Here is a 23,405-nt window from a genome sequence, read left to right as displayed (position 1 = left end):
ACGGCCAATAGGTGGCGCTGTTGCATGAACTCAAAACTGCCGTTAAACAAAACAGAAGAAGATGAAGTTGCGGGAAAACTGAAGCAGGCAATTCCTGTGTTGATAACTCCAAAAGCTGTAAGAAAGACAGGTAAATATAAACACAAACACTTTTATAACAATAAGTCAGTGGCGTTTAAAAAAAACGGTGATCTATCCTTAGTGTGACGTGTTGGTATAAGGGTCAATTGTGTGAAAGTGTGAGCGTCAGTGTTGCAACCCAAAACAAATCATAGCAGCTAGCCAGAGTGACGTTTAGCTAGCTGTACATTTAACAAGCTGGATATACACATTTAACAAGTCACATTACACTTTCGATATGCTACCAAATGTTGCCATTAATTGTAACTTCTGATTGATCTCACTGAAGTAGGATGCCTCAATAAATGTTGGTTTGTGTAACCTTATGCTGCTTTTATAATGTGCCACAAAATGATTCTCAGTAGACACAACTAACATTATAACGTTATACACAGATACTTTAAAGAAAACACTATACTTTTGCATTGTTGAAGTATCTTATATACTCCTTTAACATTTTTGAAACTGATTTGTTTTTCAGTAAGGCTTGTAACAGATCAAATGGAGCACAGTAAGACCGAAGTTCAATTAGTTTTATTTTGGATATTATAATATACATGTATAGAGAACAGTTCACATCCCAACCTGGCTTTTATCTACAGGGTTTTCACTTAGGGACCATCAATACATTCGTTTTAGAATGTCACAAAGCCAATGCTCATCTCAATATCTTCTTGCTAACTTGCTCAAATTAATGAAAATTATATAAAAAATGATAATAAATCACTCCTGAATGGAATACTGTTTTGATTACCATAATGAATTGAGTGAATCTGTTTTTAATGTTATTTAATAGCCTCAATGTAATGTGATGTAGTGACTCAATATCGATACCAGATATTATTACTTCTCTAAAAAAACAAGACACACCTCTTTTTATTGGATATAAGTGCTTCTTCTTTTTTTATTCTATCTATTTATTTTTTGTGTTTTTTATCCAAAAGTCTTGATTTCAAAAGCTTCTATGTCATGTGACCCAGTGACTCCAAATCAATGCAACATTGTATAAACTACTCTGGAAAACTAGGACACACTTCTTTCTATTGGATTTTAGTCCACCTTGTATTTTATATGACAACTTAAAACATTACTACCCCAAGATACTTGAACTCCTTCACTTGTTACCCCAAGTGAAGGAGTTCAAGTATCTCAGGGTCTTGTTCTCGAGTGAGGGAACAATGGAGCGTGAGATGGGCCGGAGAATCGGAGCAGCGGGAGCGGTACTGCAGTCGCTTTACCGCACCGTTGTGACGAAAAGGGAGCTGAGCCAGAAGGCAAAGCTCTCTGTCTACCGGGCCATTTTCGTTCCTACCCTCACCTATGGTCATGAAGGATGGGTCATGACCGAAAGAACGAGATCGCGGATACAAGCGGCCGAGATGGGTTTTCTCCGCAGGGTGGCTGGTGTCTCCCTTAGGGATAAGGTGAGAAGTTCGGTCATCAGGGAGGGACTCGGAGTTGAGCCGCTCCTCCTTCGCGTCGAAAGGAGCCAGTTGAGGTGGTTCGGGCACCTAGTTAGGATGCCACCTGGGCGCCTCCCTAGGGAGGTGTTCCAGGCACGTCCAGCTGGGAAGAGACCAAGGGGTAGACCTAGGACCAGGTGGAGGGATTATATCTCTTCGCTGGCCTGGGAGCGCCTTGGGATCCCCCAGTCAGAGCTGGTTGATGTCGCCAGGGAAAAGAAAGTTTGGGGCTCTCTGCTGGAACTGCTACCCCCGCGACCCGACCACGGATAAGCGGAAGAAGATGGATGGATGGATGGAACTTAAAACATTTAAAATCACACATTACAGCTGCCTACTTGCCTAACAATACAATCAATATTGACAGTAGGGACACAACTGAAGTACACACTTTTGTCTTAACTAGCTGCAGGGTCAACTTTCTGCAGACAAGGTTAGAAAATATCGAGAGTAATTTTTTTACCATAACAAAAATAACCAATCCAGTATTTGTTCAGATGTGTACACCCTACTGTCCACGTAATGCCCGTCACACTGGAGTATATCATTTTGTCTAATATTATCTTGTTCGTATTGTTCTTAGTGTGCTCTGATTTTTCAATTTTAGCTTATATAAATCACCATGGAAACCCCTCTGGCCCCTGATGTCAAAAAGGGGATTTCAGGCCTTTGGGAGACCTTGCAGTGTCCCATATGGTGAGTGAAGAAATTAAATTAGAACATTTGACTGCCTCTGCCACTGTTTTTATTCATACCATGTTCAACGTCAAACAAAAGTCTCTTCAAGAGCAATTTACCATGTTAATATAATTTGTTTATCAGCCAAATAGATTACAAAAGATCACGTTTTTCATTTTGTTGAAGTGTCGTGTTCTTTACTGACTTTATACTTTCTTTGACCTATAGCTTGCAATTAATGACTGCACCTGTGTCTACCAAGTGTGACCATCAATTTTGCAAGTATGAGGTGTTTCATTACATCGATTTTGTAAAAGAAGCTAATGTTTTAAATGTTTTTTTACAAGCACTCACAAACACTATTTGTTATTTTCTTTATCACCAGATGTTGTATGATGAAGCTTTTGGACAACACCATACCAAGCAGGGCTAGCTGTCCAGTGTGTAAAACCAAGATAACCAGAAGGTTCGACAAAATGATGACAGTATGACATTATTATTGTATAATAATTATTTTTTCACAAGACATGTATTTTTTCTTTTTCTTTTACTGATACAGGAGCTTGCAGGAGAGCCCTGGGTTCCAGAGACTTATTTCAGGATTGCAGAGCATGATTCAGGCATATGAAAATGACACAGGCATCAACTGTAAGACTACATCACAGACTCCTTAAAATAACTTTGTAACATTAACTTACATAACGTCATCTAATAAAATGACTCTTGTGGTTTCAGACTTTACCGGTATGTGCCAGGAAAAAGGAAAACCAGGGTAAGACTTTTGAACATTGAATCTTTAACCATTTAACCAAATGCTAATAAATTCACAATATTAGCTCACTCTGTATTCTCCCCTGTATTTGCTTTAACCAGAGTCTTGGCTGCTGAAGCTACTAAACATTGTCATGATAATCCATTTGAGGAAACACCAGACAACGAAGAAAATGTTGACAATGATGATCTGTCGAGGTCTCCCTCTTCAACTATAGCAGGTAAAATCTTCAGGGGGGTGCATTATTTCACTTGAATTGACTATCACTTCAATATTTTGATTTTGAGAGTTAGGATTAGTGTGTTGTCTTACAAAAGATTAATAGTTTTTAATTTCCCCATTCCTTTATTGTTGCTTTTTTAGCCCAGAATGGATTTGCACGACTGATGGGACTTGAAGACACAAGTCCTTTGACGACAGAAAACGAAGGCCTGGACAGTGGTCTTGGAGAGGCCCCACCAATGTCTGACAAGAAAACGCACAGCCCTCCAGATAATGTGGAAGCAATTGAAACAGAAATTTCAGGCGTTGTGGAAAAGCCAACATCAAGACACAAAACAAGAGGCAAAATAAAAGCCTTCTTTCAACCACCATTAATAACAGATGAGACCAAATACCAACCTTTAAGAAAGTCCTTAAGGAAAAAGCAGAACACGGATTTGGATCCTGACAAGATTCTTGAGGAGAAACAGAAAATAAGTCTAGAGAAAGTCGCTGAGTGGCTCATGAAAGTTCCAACTGAAGGAAGTCTGGAGTTAGAGAAACCCAACAAAAACTCAGACGATTCTGAGAGCTGTTCTTCATCTTCAACAATAAATGTCAAACAACATAACATCTTTATGAACCCTACCAGCAAGGGTCGTGCTAAAATTCTCAATGAGCAGGTGTTTGGGGCCGTCTACAAACGAGACAGAAAAGGAATCAAGAACAGCTCTCCAGCTCTACATGTCAAACCACAAACAACCAAAGAAACACAAAAGAACTCCAAAATAAATAAGAGGAACACTTTTGCTGATATTGTCAAGAAAACAAGCACCGAAGATAAACATGGCAGCGATTTGGAGGAAGAGCAACAACGGGTGGACCAGGTTATTGATACCAGTAGTGACATTTTTGAAGAAGCAGAAAAGATGGATGTCATGCTGGAAAATGACACGGACAAACACGGAGAAGAGTTTGACAGCTTGCCAGAAAGTAAGAAACAACATGGCAAAGATGAGGTTCCTTGCCCTAAACCACTACAACCGAAAAGAAAGTTAAAGAAAAGGACACACAGCTCTCTGCAGCAGGTCGATATCGATTTCCAGAAGCAAGCCGAGGAACATTCAGAAAGTACCGAGCAAAAGAAAACTGACAAGAAGAAAGGTAAAAACACGAGGTCAGAAAATGGCAAGTCGGCTAGAGTGCCGAAACCCCTTGTTCTGGTCGCAGTTCAAAATGGAGAAACCAGTCCTATGGCTAAACCGAGGTCAGAAGAAGTTCAATTACATATTGAAAATTACCCAAGCAGCGAGGAGAAAGAAATCCCTGTCACGAGGAGCAATAGGAGAAGTATAAGACTTCAACTCTTTGCTGAGGAAGTCCAGGAAGGTCACAAGAAAGCAAACTGGAGAGCCAATAAAGCTGAAAAAGAAAGCATTATTGCAAAGCAATCTGAGGAAGCTAAAGATGGAGAATTGGATGATATGCCATCACCTAAGAATGAAAGCATGACAAAGGTGGCTGAACAAAATGGATGCATTTATGGTGATGATTTAGGAGGAATCGAAAACATGGAGTCTGGTGAGAGACCAACACCAAATGCTCCAGATTCCATTGTCGAAGTACCAAATACTGACACTTGGTCTGAAGCTAGTTCTGCTTGTAATGTCGCTGTGGTCCCGAGCTCTACGAGTCCACATGAAGACACTGTGGTACCTCCAACACTTGAACGCCACAATCCAGCAAATCATCTCCCTAACAATACTCGCTTGGAAACCTTGACGAGCCAGACAAAATGTGCTGGAGCTGAAAATAAGGACGATAACAATGACAGTGAGCTGGACACGGAGCAACTGCTCAAGAGCTTCAAAGCCACTAAAAGGAAATCTTTCAATCTTGGCGGCTCGAATGTAAAAAGGACCCGTGGCTTCGGCCAAGAAAACGTGCAGGTATCCGAAGAAAAGGATAGCAAGCGTGTTGGTTCTGGTGTTGAATCTGTAAATAATCAGATGTACACAAAGGAATCTGAAATGACAAACCAAGAAGCATTGAGAGACAATGAAACCTCATCTTGCTGTGATTTCATATCCCCTTCCATCTCACCTTCCCGAACACGAAAACCAGTTGAGAAAGCTGATCAAGTGGTGGTAGAAGCCTCCATCCCTGATAGCGGTTGTTCAGGTCAGGATAGCTCTTTCTCCAGGAATAATGTCAGCAGCGCCCTCACTCCCAATAAAGTGTCAAAACGCAAAATAGAAAGTCCTAATCTCTCCGCTGTGCCTCGTGTAGTAGATTCTGGGCTCCGCTACACAGCCGCTGAACATGACGAGTTAAATGAACCCTCAAAGTATTCTCAGATCACAGAGAAGCAGCTTGATGCTGGCAAAGGGATGGAGATAAGAGACGTGTGCAACGCAAATGCCGGTGGAACACATTCAGTCAACACTGCCGAACATTTCGTAAACACAGAGTTCTCTTTGACTCCCAGCGGCCTCAGTGCACCAGTTGTACAAATCCGTGACAGCTGTGGTAGCGGAGAGCTGAGCGCCCATTCCTCCCTCAAGAGAAAACCCAAGAAGAGGAAGAAGTTCCAGAGGCTCGAGTCTTCCTCAGAGTCAGACCACCGTGAAGAGGAATTACCAACTTTGACAGAGATTTTCGGAACATCAGCTTCTCGCTCTGCTGTGACAAAGGACCAGGGAGACTCCGGTGAAGCTAGATGTGAGGGTGTTACAGTTCCTGGAGCACAACAGGTGAGCCGTCCACCTGCAAGCCACAGCCCCGACTGTGTTCCTACCAGCCAATGCTCTGTGGACCTGTTTGGCACGCCTGATGAATGTAAGTTGATCCTCAGCTACCAATTTACTAGTTTCCATTTTTAGGTTTGCAGCCTCCTGAGATACGTGTATATTTAGGTATGAAATATAAGTATTACCTTGTGTTGCTCACTTGCTTGCTGTTTTGTTTCCCAGTTTTGTGATGTGTGTGTCTTGAGCTGGGAAATAGGGATGCAAAATATGGATTTGTTTCAGCCAATAATTATCTTCTGCTCATGGCAGATACTGAAAAAAACAAGCTCATAATCTGTAATTCACACACACCTCAGGGAAAGAAAGACTACGGTGTAATGAGGAAGATGGATGATTTAATAATTCATAGCTCTTATTTAATTTAATCTCACTGACATTACAAAAACAAAGAACAGTTCAGACTCTGTAAAAAAACATCAATTTTCAATCATGTTGTCTTCCTGATTCGGAGAGTATTGATGCTGCTCTTGTTCGGTCTTTTTACTTCACACTAACCACCAATAATGTATTGATTGAAACATTGGCATCCCTAATAATCCCTGTAACTTTTATCCATGTACTTTTTCTTTTAATGTTTATTTTATTAGCTTTTCTTTTTAATGACTGATTTTAAATGCCATTTTCTTAATCTCTTTCATTTTTTGTAAAGCACTTTGAATTGCCTTGTGTTGAAAAGTGCTATATAAATAAACTTGCCTTGCCTTGCCTTGCCTAATAAAAAAAAACATTCTCAAGCATTTAGACACAAGGATATTTGATTATTTTCTCTCTGCAGGTGATGTCCCAGTGAATGATGTCGGCACTTCACAGTTTGAATCATCACAATTTTCAAGCGAAGTTCTTGTCACACAGGTAAATATGATTATGTTCCCAATTACTTGTATTCATAGTATGCAGTATAAATCAACCTTCTATATTGATGCTTGTTCAGCGTTACCTTTGCTCACAGTGATGCATTGTCGCATTACCTCCCATAGAGGGCAGCGCCTACACTTCCCCCACCCAAACTGTCTGCTCCTAGATGACGGACTGCCTCGCTCAGTAAAAAATGTCCCCCTCAGCAGCTTTCTAAATTGCATTTCATTTACGTTGGAGGAAATGCCGCCTAGGAGATGATTCTTGTTTTCTACCTCATCCATCTTCCACTGCTTCCACTTGTATCTGTCTGTAACTGCCCTGGGGTTTAGAAAGGGCCCAGGTTTGAACACATCTGTGGGTACAGAGGTTTGTTGTTATTTGGCTACGCGTTTGTGTACATAATCAATGCACTTGCGCTGTCAACTTAAAGGATGAAAGTCAAAGCCAGTGAAGCGTTGAGACACATTTTTAAACCGACCAGCACTGCTTTAAATAGCTGTTGTCACTTCTCTCTTTTGTTTACTGATTTTCCTTTCATATATGTTAAATATTATCACCTTCTCGCTCTCTTTTCCTGACTAAGTGCTGTCTGGCTGAAAAAGCACACATTCCCTTTCATTAAAGACTAACTGGCTGAGTTGTTAGTCCTTCTTCACTGATTGACAGTTGTTTTTGTTTATATGCTTCCAACTGTGCCGGCAGTGAGCGTCCCTTCCTTTCTCGTCTTATTCCACCCTGTGTTTTACTTAATTGCATGATTTAAGACGTTTCTTTCTTCTGTTTCAGCAAAAGATAGAAATGCAGAATGAGCTGGTGAGGTTGAAGGAGTTGATGGCTCTGGTGACCAAGGTGCTTCAGGAGAAAGAAGACAGTCCTGCAAAAGAAGACCCCTCAAAAACAGATCAGAGCAGCAAAACCACAGGTGAGCAGATGATCCATGTAGAATGTTCAATTTGGGCTGAAACGTTAGTTCAAACTGACTCAATGAGGATTATGTTGTGCCCCCAGGCCAAGACACAAACAGATCCCCATTGTGCAACAAGGACACAGGCCCAGGTTCAGACCAGTAAGTAAAGCATGCTAGACTTTTTAATCTTTCTCTTTTCACTTATGCTTAGAAGTTTATATTTGGACTTGGACATATTGACTCTTCCCTGATATGATTTTCCTCATCTCACAGGCTGAATACAAAATATAGATATAATAATAAACCAGTAGTCCATTATCATAAACTGCATCATTTGAGTTTATTTTTCAGTTTTTAATAACAAACGCAATATGTCCAGCATTCATGACAAAAAGTTGTAAACCCCCGAATCCCGCCTCTCCCCCTCTCCATGTGGTATTCCCCCGATAACAAACAAACAAACATACGACAGAAAGATAAATGACTATAAAATAAGATATATTTATATACATATATATATATTAGGGTGGTCCTTCATGAGGTACATTTTTTGAATTCATTTATTTTAAGCCACAACCACCAGAATTCGTTATACTAGTCAAGAAAACTCTCCTGGTGAATTGTATTCAAATTCCAACAACATTTACCCCTCCCTCAACAACCTTGAAGTTTAGCCTCACGTAGGGTGGTCCTTAAAATTAAAAGTCGGAAAGTCTAAGCTCCAACTCCCATAATTCCATAGGGTTAGGGTTAGCCCTAGACTTTCCGACTTCCAATTTTAAGGACCACCCTAATATATATATATATATATATATATATATATATATGGCGTAGTGGACTAGTGCGTTGGTGTTCGGCTCAGGGGAGCACAGGTTCAAACCCCACTGCAGTCAGCATGTCGTTCACCCCAAATTGCTCCTGTGGGGATTGCCCACAGTATTGAGCATGTAAGTCGCTTTGGATATGTATGATGTAAACATAAATACAAATCAAATCAATAAAATATAGAATAAACCAAAAATAGATATATACAACAAAATAATGATGATAGTAGAAAATATGTTTTTTGACACTGAAAACAATTTAAAAAAAACAATACAAAACATCCAAACTGAATATTGTTGTTAATAAAAAATGAACCTAAGTTAAGCTTCATTTTTTCAAATCTCTATTGCAGTAAAACTAAACTGCCACTGAAACAACAGTGCAATCACATTCAAACTAAAGGTAAATGCTTCCTTAATCTCCTGTCTAACATGATAACACAAAGCTTACCTCCTAACAATAAGTCATTGTTTGCAGTAAGCAGGAAACGATTAGGGGAGCTGATAATATAAATGATTCTCAAGAATTGGTCTAAACCGGTTCTACGTGTCAACCGTCTTCATTCCTACAGAGGTTGGCCATCTCTAGATTTGTTGTTATTGAAAAGGATGGGAAGATTTGTAATGATGTGAGATCGCAATGGTCTTACAGTACATGTTACTTTAAAACAATACTTTGTCATACTGGGAAATACGCGTCTTCACTTCCTGGCAGAGTTTGATGAGAAAATCGATAACACTCTCATACCTGGACATTAAATATGCAGCTACAGCTAGCAGACCTTAAAGTCAAACCTGAGTATATCTGACTGTGTAAACAAATGTTATTAAGTCATCTCTGCTCCAGTGCGTTGTATGTCTCCTCAGAGGATTGTAAACATTGTTAATACATTTTAAATTGAGCCATATTTTAAAACCACCATATTAGGTCAAAAATAACTGGAGCAAGTGGCATGTAATTGGTCTCTTTCAATTTCTAACTGAAGGAGAAAGTTAGTGTTTGTGTGTTTTAAGTGTGTGTGTGTTGCTTGCTAGTCTCGTTCTCAGAGGGTGATGCATCTCAAGAGGACAGGCGGATAATCTCACTAATGAACCTAGAATCTGCTTATGCTGTGGAGAATAAAAAAGTCATTACTGACTGCATCTTATATGTCATTTAGAGCACTTAGAGGGAAACTTGTGTTGCCACAGTCATTTATCTCTCCCGCTTGACTGCCTCCCCCCCAACCTCTCGCCGCGCAGGGTTCTAAGTGCAGTCCTCCAGGCAAGAGAGGGAGGGGAGAAGACGGCAGATGAACGCAAGCAGGGCTTTAGCTATTCAAGTTTAAAATTAAAAAGCAAATACTTCATGAAAGCACTGGTGAAATCGGAGAGAATGGCCTGCATTGTAATATATGAAAAGTTTCCACTGAGTCATTATCACTTTGGTGGCAGGTCATTTAAATGGCGGCATTCTGCCAGTATTTCCGTGAAGAAAGAAAGCCAAAAGAAAACAAAGCAAGGCACCTCAAAACTTTATTCATGAGTAATTGGATATTGAGTTTCTGCCAATAACGAGTTTTGATCCTACATTTACATCTTCCTACCTCATACAGCTGCAGTCAGGAAGGGAGGAGACAATGTTGTGTTTTTATTGCTTTGGCTCTATTCCAGCATTTTTGATTTGAAAAGAAACAATGACTGAGTTTAACTAACTGCTATTCAGCTTCAGGGGGGACATAATCCCTCTTTTAGCACAGCGCAGCAGCATAATAACCCTAAACATACAGACAAGACACCCAGGTTTCTTTATTTATTTCAACTGCCAAATTGTGTAATATATTGTCTCTTGTCAGTGTTTTGACATGGATCACGTGTTCCCTCGCTGAGATGAGACTGAAGGCTCCTGAAAGCAGCAGTCAGTGTGGCTGCAGTCAGAGCTCACAGAAGATATCAAGTATCTGCTAATGTTTGTAGATCAAAGCCTTTAGACAATCATTGACTGCAAAAGATTTACCAGCAAATATTGACTAGTTTATGTTACCTTGACCTGTTGCTTTCTCTCCCCTAAAACTAGAAGACCATATCTGTTCATCTTATGTGGATGCAGATAACCTTACAAGTCAACCCTTTTTAACCATGAAGTGACTGTTCAATTGTTAACATTGTGTCTCTTTCTCAATACTTACTGACTGCACAGTATCCTGAGGAAACGCAAATGACTAAAGCCAATCCAGTTTAAATATATGTAAAACTTCAGCACTATTTAACCTTTGATTTATTGAGTTCTAACTTCTGGTGGTGTTTTGTAATGCCGATGTCACTTTGTGTAAACTACATTAAGGCGGGAGAATACAATCTGTTGTTGCAGGAATGTTTGGATAGATTAACTTGGGTGTCTATCTACAGCCATTTAGATCAGTGGTCTACCTGCAAATGCAAAAACATAAATGATCAGAAATCGATCTAGCTCAATTTGTATTACTAGAAAATACACTTGACCTTGCAGATCAGAGCTGGACATCATTTACTTTATACTTTAATGTACACGTCTCCTCTGCAGGGAAGCTGTTCAAGAAGTAGAGCGAGAGCCCAGCACAAGACCATCTGATGGAGAAGGGGTCGCCGAGCCCGGTGTGTCAGAGACGGGTAAAGCTTACTGTATTGTTGTAAAAAAAAAGAAGCCTGCTGGACACCTGTCTTATTTAATGGAAAATTAAATGCATTTTAATCTTCCAGAAGCACATGAGTAGAAAGCCACACTTTGAGACATTGTTTTAAGCCTTTTTAATTGATGACGCCAGGATTCTGAAATGACAGATCTATTTAACGACTGCCACTTGTAGATAGTAGCTCTTTATTGCTTTTCAAAATAATTGTAGTATGCCAGCAAGGTTTGGATTGACTGAGTTGCGCAGAGTTTAAATGGTTTGTCTGACTGTGGGGTTAATGGAGCTTAAGCTGTGTTTGTACACAGAAACCCATTTCAAAGAGAACTGGGTCTGATCATCAGTCTAACTGTTGCTAACTTTCTTTCTACTTTGTTTTCTCTCTTTAGACGTGCAGCGCTCCACACACACAGGGCCGGGTGCAAAAGGCTCCGGAGACTCCAAGACTCCCAGTTCAAGTCCAGCAGCCAGACCATTAAAGAGCAACGGTTCACCATCAGATGGGCAAGAAGACAAAGAAAACAACACTCCTCCGAAAGACAGAAGCAAAGCTAAGATGGTGCTAGCCTCATCTGGATTAGCCCCCAAAGAACAGGTGCACACTCACCTTTACATCCATACGTGTGTCTATTTAGTCATAGTAGGATATATGAATTAATCTGATGTTTTTGCCTTTTAGACAATGGTGAAAAAGTTTGCCAAGCGACTTGGTGGCCGAGTGGTTTCCCAGGTTACCCCGGAGGTGACTCATGTTATAATGCACACAGGTAAGTGAGCTCGCATGCAGGCATAGTGAGTATATAAACATATTTTCATTTAGTTAAGACTGTCATAAGCGTACAATCGATTCACTGCACTCAGCTCGATACACAGCAGAGCAATTAAAGCTGCTTTTAAAAGATTCCACTTCCGAGGACCTGTTTTTCAATATGTTCTTGAGTGGGAACATTTCCAGCCGTACATTTTCTTTCTGCATGTAGTTACGTCTTGTTTTGTGCGTCTTTTAAAGCTCAAAGATAAGCTTTCTGTTTCTCCCTCGCCCACGCACCCTCTCCTCCATTCATCTGCTTGTTGCTAATTGCCCTCTCTGATAGATTATTTTTAATTTCAGAGCACGTTGTCTCCAAAGCACCATATTAACCGTCACTGTTTAAGGAGACTTATTTTTAAATGGCAGCTGTTTCCCGGGTAACCAGGAAAAGGGAACGCTGGCACACTTGGTCTTTGTGGTTAAAGGTTTGAAAGGAGCAGGAGGTGTGCCGTTCTGACCATGAAATAATAATCATTTGATTGTTAAAAACACATCAATAACGTGCACTTTCCTCCTGCCTGGAATACAAATCAATGGATAATTACTTTATTTCCTGAAGGAGGAACAACCCCTGACCCTGCTGATCGGTAGTGTGAAGCTATTCTCTGTTTTATGTGCATTCCTCTGCTGTGGATACAGTTTAAAAGAGCTATAAATGAATAATAAATAAATATAACATAACACCACGATTGACCTAAGTCATTTTAAATGTATTTCGGTTCAGTACTTAATCGTTATTTCAACTTGATAGGTTTTTGCCCCAGTGCAGCTCTTAAAAACGCACATAGGTGAATTAAATATGCGAAATAAGAGCACCAAAAACAGTTATCACATTATACATTCAAACATACATAATATAATAGTGCTAAAGTGCTTTGTGCTGCCACCTATCTACTTTAAAGTGCTTTTGTAAGTGGCATAAATGATTACATAGTAAAAAAGTCATTTCTGGTGAGTCAGTGATAGTATTAGACGTCATTTGTGCTTTATTTTGCATCATATTAAAGCTTACAGTGTGGCTTTAAGAGAATACAGGAACTCTTTCTACACATTGTCTGTATCTGCATTGTGTATTATTTGTTAATTGGGAAAAAACCTCAAGGTTGTCAACTCCAGACATATTTTGACTTTAACACTTACATCAAAAGCTTCACACAAGGGTGTGTTAATGAATCTACTCCTGCACATCTGTTCACAACATCTCCTTCTCTTCTCCTGTCAGATGAACAACTGGTATGTGAGCGCACGCTGAAGTACTTCCTTGGCATCGCAGCCAGGAAGTGGGTGGTGAGCTTCCAGTGTGAGTCTCCATTCACTTTATTGTCAAGCTCAATGCTGATGTGTTTTGATCAATAACGCAAAACAGCACAATAGAGAGGCGAAGTCCCTCCCTTTCCGGGGGAGCTCCATGGGACCTTATTTCAGAAAGGTTATGTATTGAAGTCAATGGGGAGAGAAAGGTTATCTTTCGATCCCGTTTGAATTGTGCCACGAATTACACATATGATGTTTGTCAATTTAAAAGTTAATTTTGCAAGTCAAAAAAAAAACTGTGAAGTAACACTTTTTTTGTGTGAAAGCGCTCAATGAACTACATCTCCCGTCTCACACCACACACCAAGACGGCCGTCACGTTGGCACATTTCACTTCTTTCACTCCTTTCTTTCAGAATGAGGTGAAAAGTATTGAAAGAGGTGAAAATCACTCCAAGTCTGGGCATGTTGAGAGCTGTACATACACACAAGGGGAGTTAGTCGGTTCCGTAAGAGCCAGCATGCGGGACCGGGATTCTGGGATTTGTAGTCTTTCTAGTTGCGTATTTTTCATAGTTTTATATTTCAACAGTTTTACGACAAACTGACTTTTTTGACAAATTATTTTTTACGATTGACAAACATCATATGTGTGATTCGTGGCACAATTCAAACGGGATCGAAAGATAATCTTTCTCTCCCCATTGACTTCAATGCATACTTTTTCCGAAATAAGGTCCCATGGGTCGGAAGTAGATGGGCGGGACTTCGCCTCTATGTGAATGAATAGGCAGGAGTAAAATGAGTGTTACATAATACAGTATCCACCCAGGATAGGGTTTGTGTTTAACAATAAACTTGTGTTTTTTTCTTCCCTCTCCGCAGGGATTTCAGAGTGCTTCAAACTAAAGAAAGTCTTGGATGAGGTAGGCTCGTCTGCATGCTCTTAGAATCTGTGCACCGGTGACTTCCTGTCACATCTCTGTACGTCTTTGTCGAATTAAGGCGGCGTGATGAATCTCCCCATTTACTCTGCTGTGATACCTCATAGATTATTTGTCATCCATTTGCTTTTGTAATCCCTGAATCTGGTTTTGTGCTATGCGAAGTGTAATCCTTTGCCAAGCTTTGTTTGGCAACGCCATTAATTATAAACAGTTCTATTCGTCATCCAGCCCAGTTTATAAGCATTTTTATGCATAATATAGAGGATGTTGAGATAAACTCCATACAATTATAAGATGAGCTCTGTCAAACTGAAGGATGTTCAGCGTACCCTGAGACACTTAGAATAAATCAAGTTATATTACTGTAGGTAGTTTACAATCAGTCCTTTTTATGAGATGGGAATGAAATATTGCTTAACTTATTCAAATGCTAATAGCAACAGGCAATGTTTTTTTCTTTTTGAGTATGATATAAGTATTGACTGTAAGTATACTGAAGTTGGCTTTGTTTTTAAGAGTGCCTTTGAAGTTGGAGGTGATGTGGTGAATGGACCCGACCATCAGGGCCCCATGAGAGCTCGAACCACTGAAGACAGTAGCGTGAGTCTTACACGACGTGCAGGAGGGCTTTTTAACTGTGTTTATTTCATCTACATGTAAAAGGTCAAGTCTGGCCCCAAGGAATGAGCGTCAGCAGTGTGACTCAGCTGTAATGTTATGTTTCTGATCTCCACATAATATACAGTACTTGATACTTTCACACTGCAATCAAATGTATTAAACCTTTTTAGATACATCTGTAGAAAATAGAAATAGTAAATTAATCCAAATGTTAGATAGATATATAGATATACTTTATTGATCCCAATTTGGGAAATGATTTTGTTACAGAAGCGGTGTGTTCAACATTAAAATACAAATACTCAAAAAGTGAAATAGAGAATTAAAAATGTTAAATGTAATGAAAATGCAAAATAGTATATCAAATATAAACAATGTAAAATATTCTGGATAGTAAACATTTTCTTTAAAAAGTCCAAAATGCAAAAGGAGCATAGACATACAGTACATGCACATAGGATAGTATATCATATACAATAATACAGGAAATTGCAAATTGTTCATGCTTATCAGAAGGAGAAACTCAAACTTAGTGCCAGTTAAGTAGGTATTTCTCTAAAACATTGAATATTTGGGACTAAATTATCAACAAGCAAAGTGTAAATAGAAATTAGCCTCAATTATTATTTATTAACATCAACCGGAAAACCTTAGCAGACACCCTGTCACCACATGTGTTGCTAAGCTGAACCAATTGATGCTTGGCGTTCAGAAAGGATGACAGCCCCGCTATGTAATCATAGCTTCTCAGGCGTTTCCTTCAGCTTTAGCTCTTTACCGCCTGCTGTCACTCTCTGGGCCGGTGAACACAATCAGGTGTGGGAAGTTTGTTTGTGAGTTTCGGTGCAGCTGGATCACAAAGATCTCTGGATCTGATGGAGCAATGTGAGCATCTGTTAAAACTCCAGCACATTCAACTACTGCATTTGAAATACTGAATATCAAGAAAATGTTCAGCTGTCTGATAGACAGATGATGGACAAGAATGAGTCTATAAGAAACATTCAAATAGATTAAAAGGTGATTATGTTATTTGGCACTGACACCAAATGTTTCTGGACAGAGCAAGCGAGGGACAGTTCTTACATCCTTAAAAAATGGGCAACCAAGATGCCCCCATTAAAGAGTAATCTAACGCTTGGTAAAGCAAACTGAAAGCAGTGCTGCCAGCCCAAAACAGCCATGCATACAGTATAGAGTGAAGAGGCAGCTCTCTTTTTTTACAATTTAGATCGGTTTGAGCTTCTTGCCCTCCATTTTCTCCTCCCTTTAGCGCACAAAAGCCTTCATCAGAAGAACTGATGCAATCATTTTGACTAATAAGCTGTTGAAACGTAAAACGTAAGTGGATTACAAAATAAAGTTTGAACAATTTCCTTAACGCCTTATCCAGAGTATGAAAAAAACGCAATCATTTCCAACCTTGTTGTTTGTGAAAGCGCTTCTTCCAACAACAAAAGAACAGTCTGATTCCATGAAGAAAATGAGATGGTGTCTCAATAACAAACACTTGAACGAGTCTCCTCTCATTGCACCAGCCTCTTAGCTCAGGCCCTGTTGTAAAAAGCTAATGGTAATTTCCCCCTCTTAAAGCCAGCAGGACCGGGATCTGTTGCCACTGAGCGGGAAAAGTCTAGATGTTATGCCGACCGTATCGCTGCCTTTGAAGAACCACCGCTAATTGAATTAGCTAGTCATTTCAGGCTCATTTAAGTGGCCTAAATTCAGTGCAGACACTTTGACGGAGCCAGACAGTCCTGTTCAGACTCACTTTCCATACCTTCACCAAAGTGACAAACAGACCAACATGTTGATGTGCAGGACATCATTTAAAGAAACTCTGAGTGTGTGTGTGTGAATGGATTTGCATGTTATCACATCACACACTCTAATACCCCCTGAAGGATATTAGGTGTTGTCTAAATTAAAAATCTGCAACAGAAACACTTTTTCATCTCACCCGGCACCTCTGGCTAATGATCATTATGGACCGACAGGGAGGTGAGAGAAATTAGTATTTCTCCCTCCAGCAGCTCGGACATTTATCTTCCATCCACACACACGCACACACACACACACACACACACACACACACACACACACACACACACACACACACACACACACACACACACACACACCATGTATACATCACTTCAGGGGACATTACATTGACTTACATGCATTTCCAGGAGACTTATCCTAACCTTAACCATAACCAACACATGCCTAACCCTAAACCTAACCAAGTCTTCACCCTAGAATTAATGATTCCTCTCATGGAGACCTCCAATGTGTCCCCATAAGGGAGGCGAGTCCCCACACGTGACTGTGTAAACAGATTTAGGTCCCCACAAGTATAGTAATGCTAGGCCACGGCCACACACACACACACACACACACACACACACACACACACACACACACACACACACACACACACACACACACACAGGGATGAGTAGCCTGTTTCCTTTCTGTAGTATGGGTTCAAGAAAAACAATTTTACTTTCCCGTTTCAATCATGCTTATTGACCCTGAGCCTAGGGGCAGGTTGTTTTTCTTTGCGTGTTTATAAGCGTGTTATTACCTCGACGCTGGCTTTGTTTGCTCTTTTCTGTTCAACTCACCCCTGAATATGCAGTATTACAGTGAGAGGAAAAAAACATCAAGGTCTAGTTTTTTTTGGTGAGGAATGCCTGTTCTAAATGTCAAGCTATGTTTGGTGAAGCTTCTTCTTACTTTGTATCTCCTTTTTCTCCTTAGTTACTCATGAAGGGCTTCAGGTTCTGCTTCCAAGGATCTTTTACAGACATGACGACAGGTAAATCACATCAGCAAAATGACATGTCCAAGTCAATAAAAAACTGTTGAGTTTATCGAGAAAATGTAACCATACAGTCCTCTTTGCAAATGTTTTAAGACCTGACATCACTCCCTCATGCCTCTCAACATGCTTAGCAAAGAGGTTTTATGCAGATAGTTTAGTTAGCAAGTGTTTTGGGTTATTTTTGTCTTTGTTTCGTATTCCTGCCAGCACATGGCATATTGAGCTCTGTAAGCGACAACAGGGAGGTGTTTGAAATGCAGATTTCTGACAAGGTGATGAGTACCGTGCAAATATCAAATGTGTTCTAGTTTATTTTCAGTAAAAGTTTTTGCTATCCGAGCATTTCCTCAATGTGTTTCTGAGGTTTTAGTTTGAACTTTCACTTCTTCATACCATATAAGGTATGTAACGTCATTTGCTTAGATTTAGTCTAATAGAATATATAATACAATAGCTGCCCTCTACTTTATAGCCATCTCTAATTACTATCATTTTTGTTGTTCTACTCGAGCTCTGTCTTGTTTATCGGAGTAACACAGCACTCGAACACTACAGGAAATGCAGCACCTAGATAATGTCTCTGATTACTGACCACAAAAGAGATGCTTTTCACTTTAATTAGCATATTCTTTCAAAGAAACCACTGCAACACTTTTTCTTTCCTAGCTGTGGTCGCACCGTTCTGTTTTCTCAATCGAGATTTACTTCACTCAACTGCACTTATTCCGTTTTTGTTGTCCTGCAGGACCCTGATAGACACCCGCCTTGCTTTTAAAGAGAAAGAGGGAAACATAATAAAAACCAAAGTTAAAGTAGCTGACAGAGGTTTTGACTGACACAGCTTGAAACCGGTGCTGTTTTTTTAAACGCCTGTCATTTTGACACCGGTGAACAATGACAAGTGTTTCCAGAGTGTGGGTGGACTGAATGTGGACTTTCGGAGTTGTGCGAGACATTTTTGGTGTGTTTTCATAATGCACAGCGGTTGCTACGGTGTCAGTTAGCTGGCTGGATTTCTTTTAATCAAAGAAAATAGAAGCAAGCTTTTAGTCGTAGCTAAAGTGCTGTTTTCATTTTCTAAAATAGAAATCTTGGTCTAACATTTTCTGCACCAACCTTGGTCCGAATGGTTCAAACTGTAATAAACATCAAGGTCAAGAGGAGTTGGGGTGCCCTTCAAACTAAATGCTTTTTGGTCTTTACCCTTCCTGCATGAATGAAAGCACAGATAGATCATGGGTGAAGGTCTCGCGGGGCACTTCAAAACCCACAAGGCAGCATTCTTTAGTTTCCTCCTTCCTGCGGTTCTTAAAGTGCTTCTGCTGCATCCTCCCGCTGCCTTCTGGATCGATGGAGCTTTGCTAATGGGTCGACATCTGCTAGCTAGCGTGAGGAGTTTAAAGACTTTCCTTTACATGGCACAATCATGAGGCTGGAGTCTGTTTTCTTCAGCACTGCAAGATTTCATCCATTATTTAATTGCTTGTGTTTGTGTTGTATCATGATGAGGTTACCCGCAGCGCACACTGCAGGTTGATTGAGGTTTCCTGACTCAAATGACTCGTGTTTTTCCAGCCGGTGTTTAGTGGCTGATATGATGTAGGGACAACAAAACATTTTTTTATTTTCCAAATGAAGTTAACTGCGTTTTGGGGTAAGATGCAGATATTGATTCAGGGGGGAAGAGTTGTGTGTATTGACCTGTTTTCCATCTTTCCGATCAAAGGAAGTCTGCTTGATATGAGTCTGCTTTGTATCCCCTGGGGGTTGAAGCAGAGAGAATCACATTTAATGTAACCAAGGACACTTTTAACAAACAGGGTTTTATCAAAACAGTCAACATTCACAGCCAACTTTGTGTGTTTTGTAGATGAGCTGGAGTGGATGGTGGAGCTCTGTGGAGCAGCTGTAGTCAAAGACCCACTTCTCCTCGACAGTAAACAGGTAAGTCAGTTATTTAGCCGCTCTGCAAACGCTTTGTTGAGTATTCTTTAAAAAAATGCTAACATTCAAATCAGATGTTTTTGAGTTTGCAGGAGTGCATTAATACTCCTTGATTACCTTAAATGAACCTTGATACCTTGATTTTAGCATATGATTCTGGCTTTTATTTGATTTACAAAGATAACCTTTACTTCGTCCCCATGTTAACATTTAGCTCATTGTATTGTTCTCTTATTACCGTGTAGTGTTTCAGTTTTAATGATTGCAGTTCACTTCAGATTTCTGGTAGTCATAAATTACAATCAATACGAGCAATCTAATACCTGTAGGGAATAAGTGGAAGTCAGTGAACTGCATGCCTCCCCCAACACTGAGCAATTATCTGACTTGCAACGCTGTGGCTCCCATAGTGTCTAATGTTTTCCTTATGGGTTTGATTTTATTTTAAATGTATTTAAATTAAGCCATGAATCATCTAAGTGACACGCTATAAATAAAAAAGGATTGAGTATAGCTGAAAATCCCCAGATCTAATAACCCTTAAAGCAGCCAAGTTAAATCCAAGAGACCTCATGTTGCTATTAGATAATCTGACAAGCAGGTGTGAGAATGCAATTCATTTCCAATTAGTCTGGCTATAAATATCAGTATTCGTTCTACTTGCTGCTTATTTTTAATACTGAATAATGCATGTTTTCTCCATTTATTTATTTTTGTCAAGCAGAAGTCCCGTCAGCTTGTCATCGTACAGCCTGGATCTGAGTCGTCTTCGTCCACATACAGCAGTGAGTCTAACATATGAGACACTTTCAATCTTGTAGTTATTCTTACTCGATCTCTCTTTCATTCACTAACACAGACGCACACACATGGACATAAAGAGTTCATAAAGATTAGGCTGACAACAACAGCTGGAGCTCATTCCTTCACGGTTTCACCCGGGGCTTCGAGGCTGGGACAAGCACGGACCTATAGAGTGTCAGAGAGGAATCATTTTGATGGATAATATGCCAATAGATTGTGATCATCCATGCAAATATGCTGCGAGCACAATGTATGCTGGTTTAGAGAGAAAGCAAGTCAGTATTGAGAAAACATGTTGAGTGATGACACATGGTGAGGTTTCCTTTTGGAGCAAAATAATAGACAAACTATTATTTCTGTGATACAAGATGAGATTGTTAGCCACCAATTATTTTAGTTTTCCTGAATTTGGATACTTCAAATAGCAACGAGTCTTGTTCATTTAATTCAAAGAAGGACTTCCTGCTCGACCTACGTAGAGTGTTCAAGTTTCCTTTTAAGAGACACAGGGTCAGCATGTTGGCTCATGTGGCTCATGTTTTCAAGCTAACCAAGTTAGCTCAAGTATGTTGATTTGAAAAGTATTTTCTCTAAGGAAAAGGAAATTCAATAAAAGACTTGACATTAAATTGTAAATAGAATGGCTTAGGAAAGAAGCAGGCTATTAAACATGACTTTACATGTTGCCTCTTGATGTGAGTTAGTCACTGCTAGCTATTCAGCATTGCCAGGCTTTTTTTTCATTAGCTTTAAAATGCTAATGCAACATTGTAAGAACATTTATATTCTTTTTAAAACTATTTATTGTGATTTTCTTTCGTAATAGCTGTTGTTATTGTCTAAAACTAAATTAGCAACCATATGTTTCTAAATATTTGACAACAATGGACATAGGTGAAGCTTTTCAGTGGTGTAGCTTTATGCTTTATTCCTTTTGTCGACTTATCCAGAGCACTAAAATATAGAAAGTCTTTACCTGTCCGTAATCATACCGGCATTATGAACGATCATATCATTTTATTTTGTGGTGTGTATTTAAGATGATTTTATGAAAACAAACATTATGAGTTAATTCTCAATAAATGTCTCATAATTTGGTCCTGTTATTTAGAAAAGGGGAGTTGATGACGAGACAGTTAATTCCTGAATAGTGTAGCAAATGGCCCACAAATACAGACATTCTGGCCGGGGTGCATGTTTGCACACCTGTCCGTCGATTAGTACATAGATTTAAATGTGTGTGAGAGTGACACTGCGGTGAAATGGCAGACGCTGGCAGCCAGTGTGAGACAGGTTTCCAACATGAGTGAGAGAAGTGACTGGCCAGGCGAGTGAGTGTGAAAGAAGTTAGGAGGCAGAGAAACGGCCAAGAGAAAATGTCACATCGGCGCTGGGGGAAATGTCAGAACAAGTTGGCTACTAAAGAGAGAGGCTGCCACAGCACGAAGAGAGCCAGCAGTTTGAAACAGAGAGGGAGCAAGAGGCAGCGAGCCACCCCCCCCCGACCCCTCCTGGCATCCTCATTTACACTGCTGCATATTTAATGCAGCTTTTTCCCCGTCCTCTGGCACTTACAGGTAATCGAGAAGCCCCTCCCCTTCTATATCCCCCTTATCCTCTTCTTATGCAACATTGATTTAAATCACACTTCTGTCTTTCTCTCAACTATCCTCTGATAAGATGGAAACGTGTGAATATAAGGGCAAACGCTCCTGATTTTGTTTTTCAACATGTATTCTGGAGTCAGTTAGGGTTATTGCCTTAAAGAAAAGTGCTGCTTAATTCACAAATGTGCGTGATTTATGAGAGAGAGGATTTATTTTTCGGTGTTAAGTGTTGAGCTTCTGGGACCACCATCATTCAGAACTGATAGGTCTTAATGTTAAGACGGCGCTAAAGCTCAACATCACATACATACGTAAATGTTTAATGTATAGACGTCAAGCTTCTAATTCTGAGTGAATTATTTTGTAATTTATATACAAATAGCATAAAAATATGCAACGAAAAATAAACAAAGTAATGCAGCAATAATCAACTAATAAATACTCATATCATATGCTAGGAAGATAAATTAATTAGTCAATGTGGATTCAATCTAATAATCATTGCTTTTTAAATTGGAATTGAAGCAAGCCCTTGATAATATCCTGGTTAGTATTTCCTAAGTGTGTGTATATCTTTCAAATATTGTGCCTGAACTGAACAAACCCATGATTTTGTCTTTTGTTGACTCACTAATATATTTCTTTTCAACAGGTCTGTCTAAACAAGCTACAGTCGTGACTCGTGGTTGGCTGTTGGATACCGTGGCAACCTACACCCTCCAAAACTACAATAAATACAAAACATGAGCCAGAGAAGAAAGTGAAATACAGCCACTGATTCATTTTACAACCTGTGTCTTTTTTAATGTCCAATACTCAATATGAACTATTATCCATCTGTTTTATTGACAAATTGAGTTTCATAGTGTGTATAAAGTGTATTCAACAAATGATGCTTGAATTTCATTTTCTTTTTCTTGTTCAATAGCCCATTTAGTAGTAGAATTTTGATCAATATTTTCCCTAAAAATAAGAACATTTCAGTCCTGGGAGAGAAGCACACTCACAGGAATCATGTATGTGTAACCTCAGCTACAGCCAATAGTCCTTACTTATAATCCAATCAACACTAAATGCATTGCAAAAGGAGGAATGAGACAAACATATGGGCTCCAATAAACGAAATGGGAATCTCAGGATAAAACCCTTGTGCACATATAGCTGTTACCGCTACTCACAATAATCATAAATAACTAACCAATGGGCTAATAATAGCACATCTGGGATTCACAACACTTTTGTTGTTTATTGAGAAATATCCTTACAAGAAAAGTGGTTTTAGATGACTAACGTTTTCAAATAAATC

At 39.6% G+C, this 23,405-nt stretch overlaps 1 protein-coding gene across 2 annotated transcripts; it reads left to right on the top strand.

The window, feature by feature from the left end:
• Positions 1-44: 44 nt before the first annotated feature.
• On the top strand, positions 45-22,992 carry LOC117544825 (breast cancer type 1 susceptibility protein homolog). Of its 2 annotated transcripts, none has more exons than XM_034214284.1 (21): positions 45-130; positions 2,191-2,279; positions 2,490-2,543; positions 2,647-2,727; positions 2,821-2,909; positions 2,997-3,033; positions 3,135-3,253; positions 3,397-6,072; positions 6,820-6,896; positions 7,689-7,824; positions 7,911-7,968; positions 11,176-11,261; positions 11,671-11,876; positions 11,961-12,048; positions 13,315-13,392; positions 14,232-14,272; positions 14,810-14,893; positions 17,681-17,738; positions 19,615-19,688; positions 20,413-20,473; positions 22,752-22,992. In XM_034214284.1, the coding sequence occupies exons 2-21, from the start codon at positions 2,206-2,208 to the stop codon at positions 22,844-22,846; spliced, it is 4,272 nt and encodes a 1,423-aa protein (XP_034070175.1). In that variant the 5' UTR covers positions 45-130; positions 2,191-2,205; the 3' UTR covers positions 22,847-22,992. The 2 variants fall into 2 exon arrangements, with proteins under 2 accessions (XP_034070175.1, XP_034070174.1); XM_034214283.1 differs by having other exon boundaries at positions 20,410-20,473.
• The last annotated feature ends 413 nt before the right edge of the window (positions 22,993-23,405 follow it).

This window comes from Gymnodraco acuticeps, unplaced genomic scaffold (assembly GCF_902827175.1).
Source record: "Gymnodraco acuticeps unplaced genomic scaffold, fGymAcu1.1, whole genome shotgun sequence".
NCBI classification, from domain to species: Eukaryota; Metazoa; Chordata; class Actinopteri; order Perciformes; family Bathydraconidae; genus Gymnodraco; species Gymnodraco acuticeps.
This window is presented reverse-complemented; position numbering and strand designations above follow the sequence as displayed.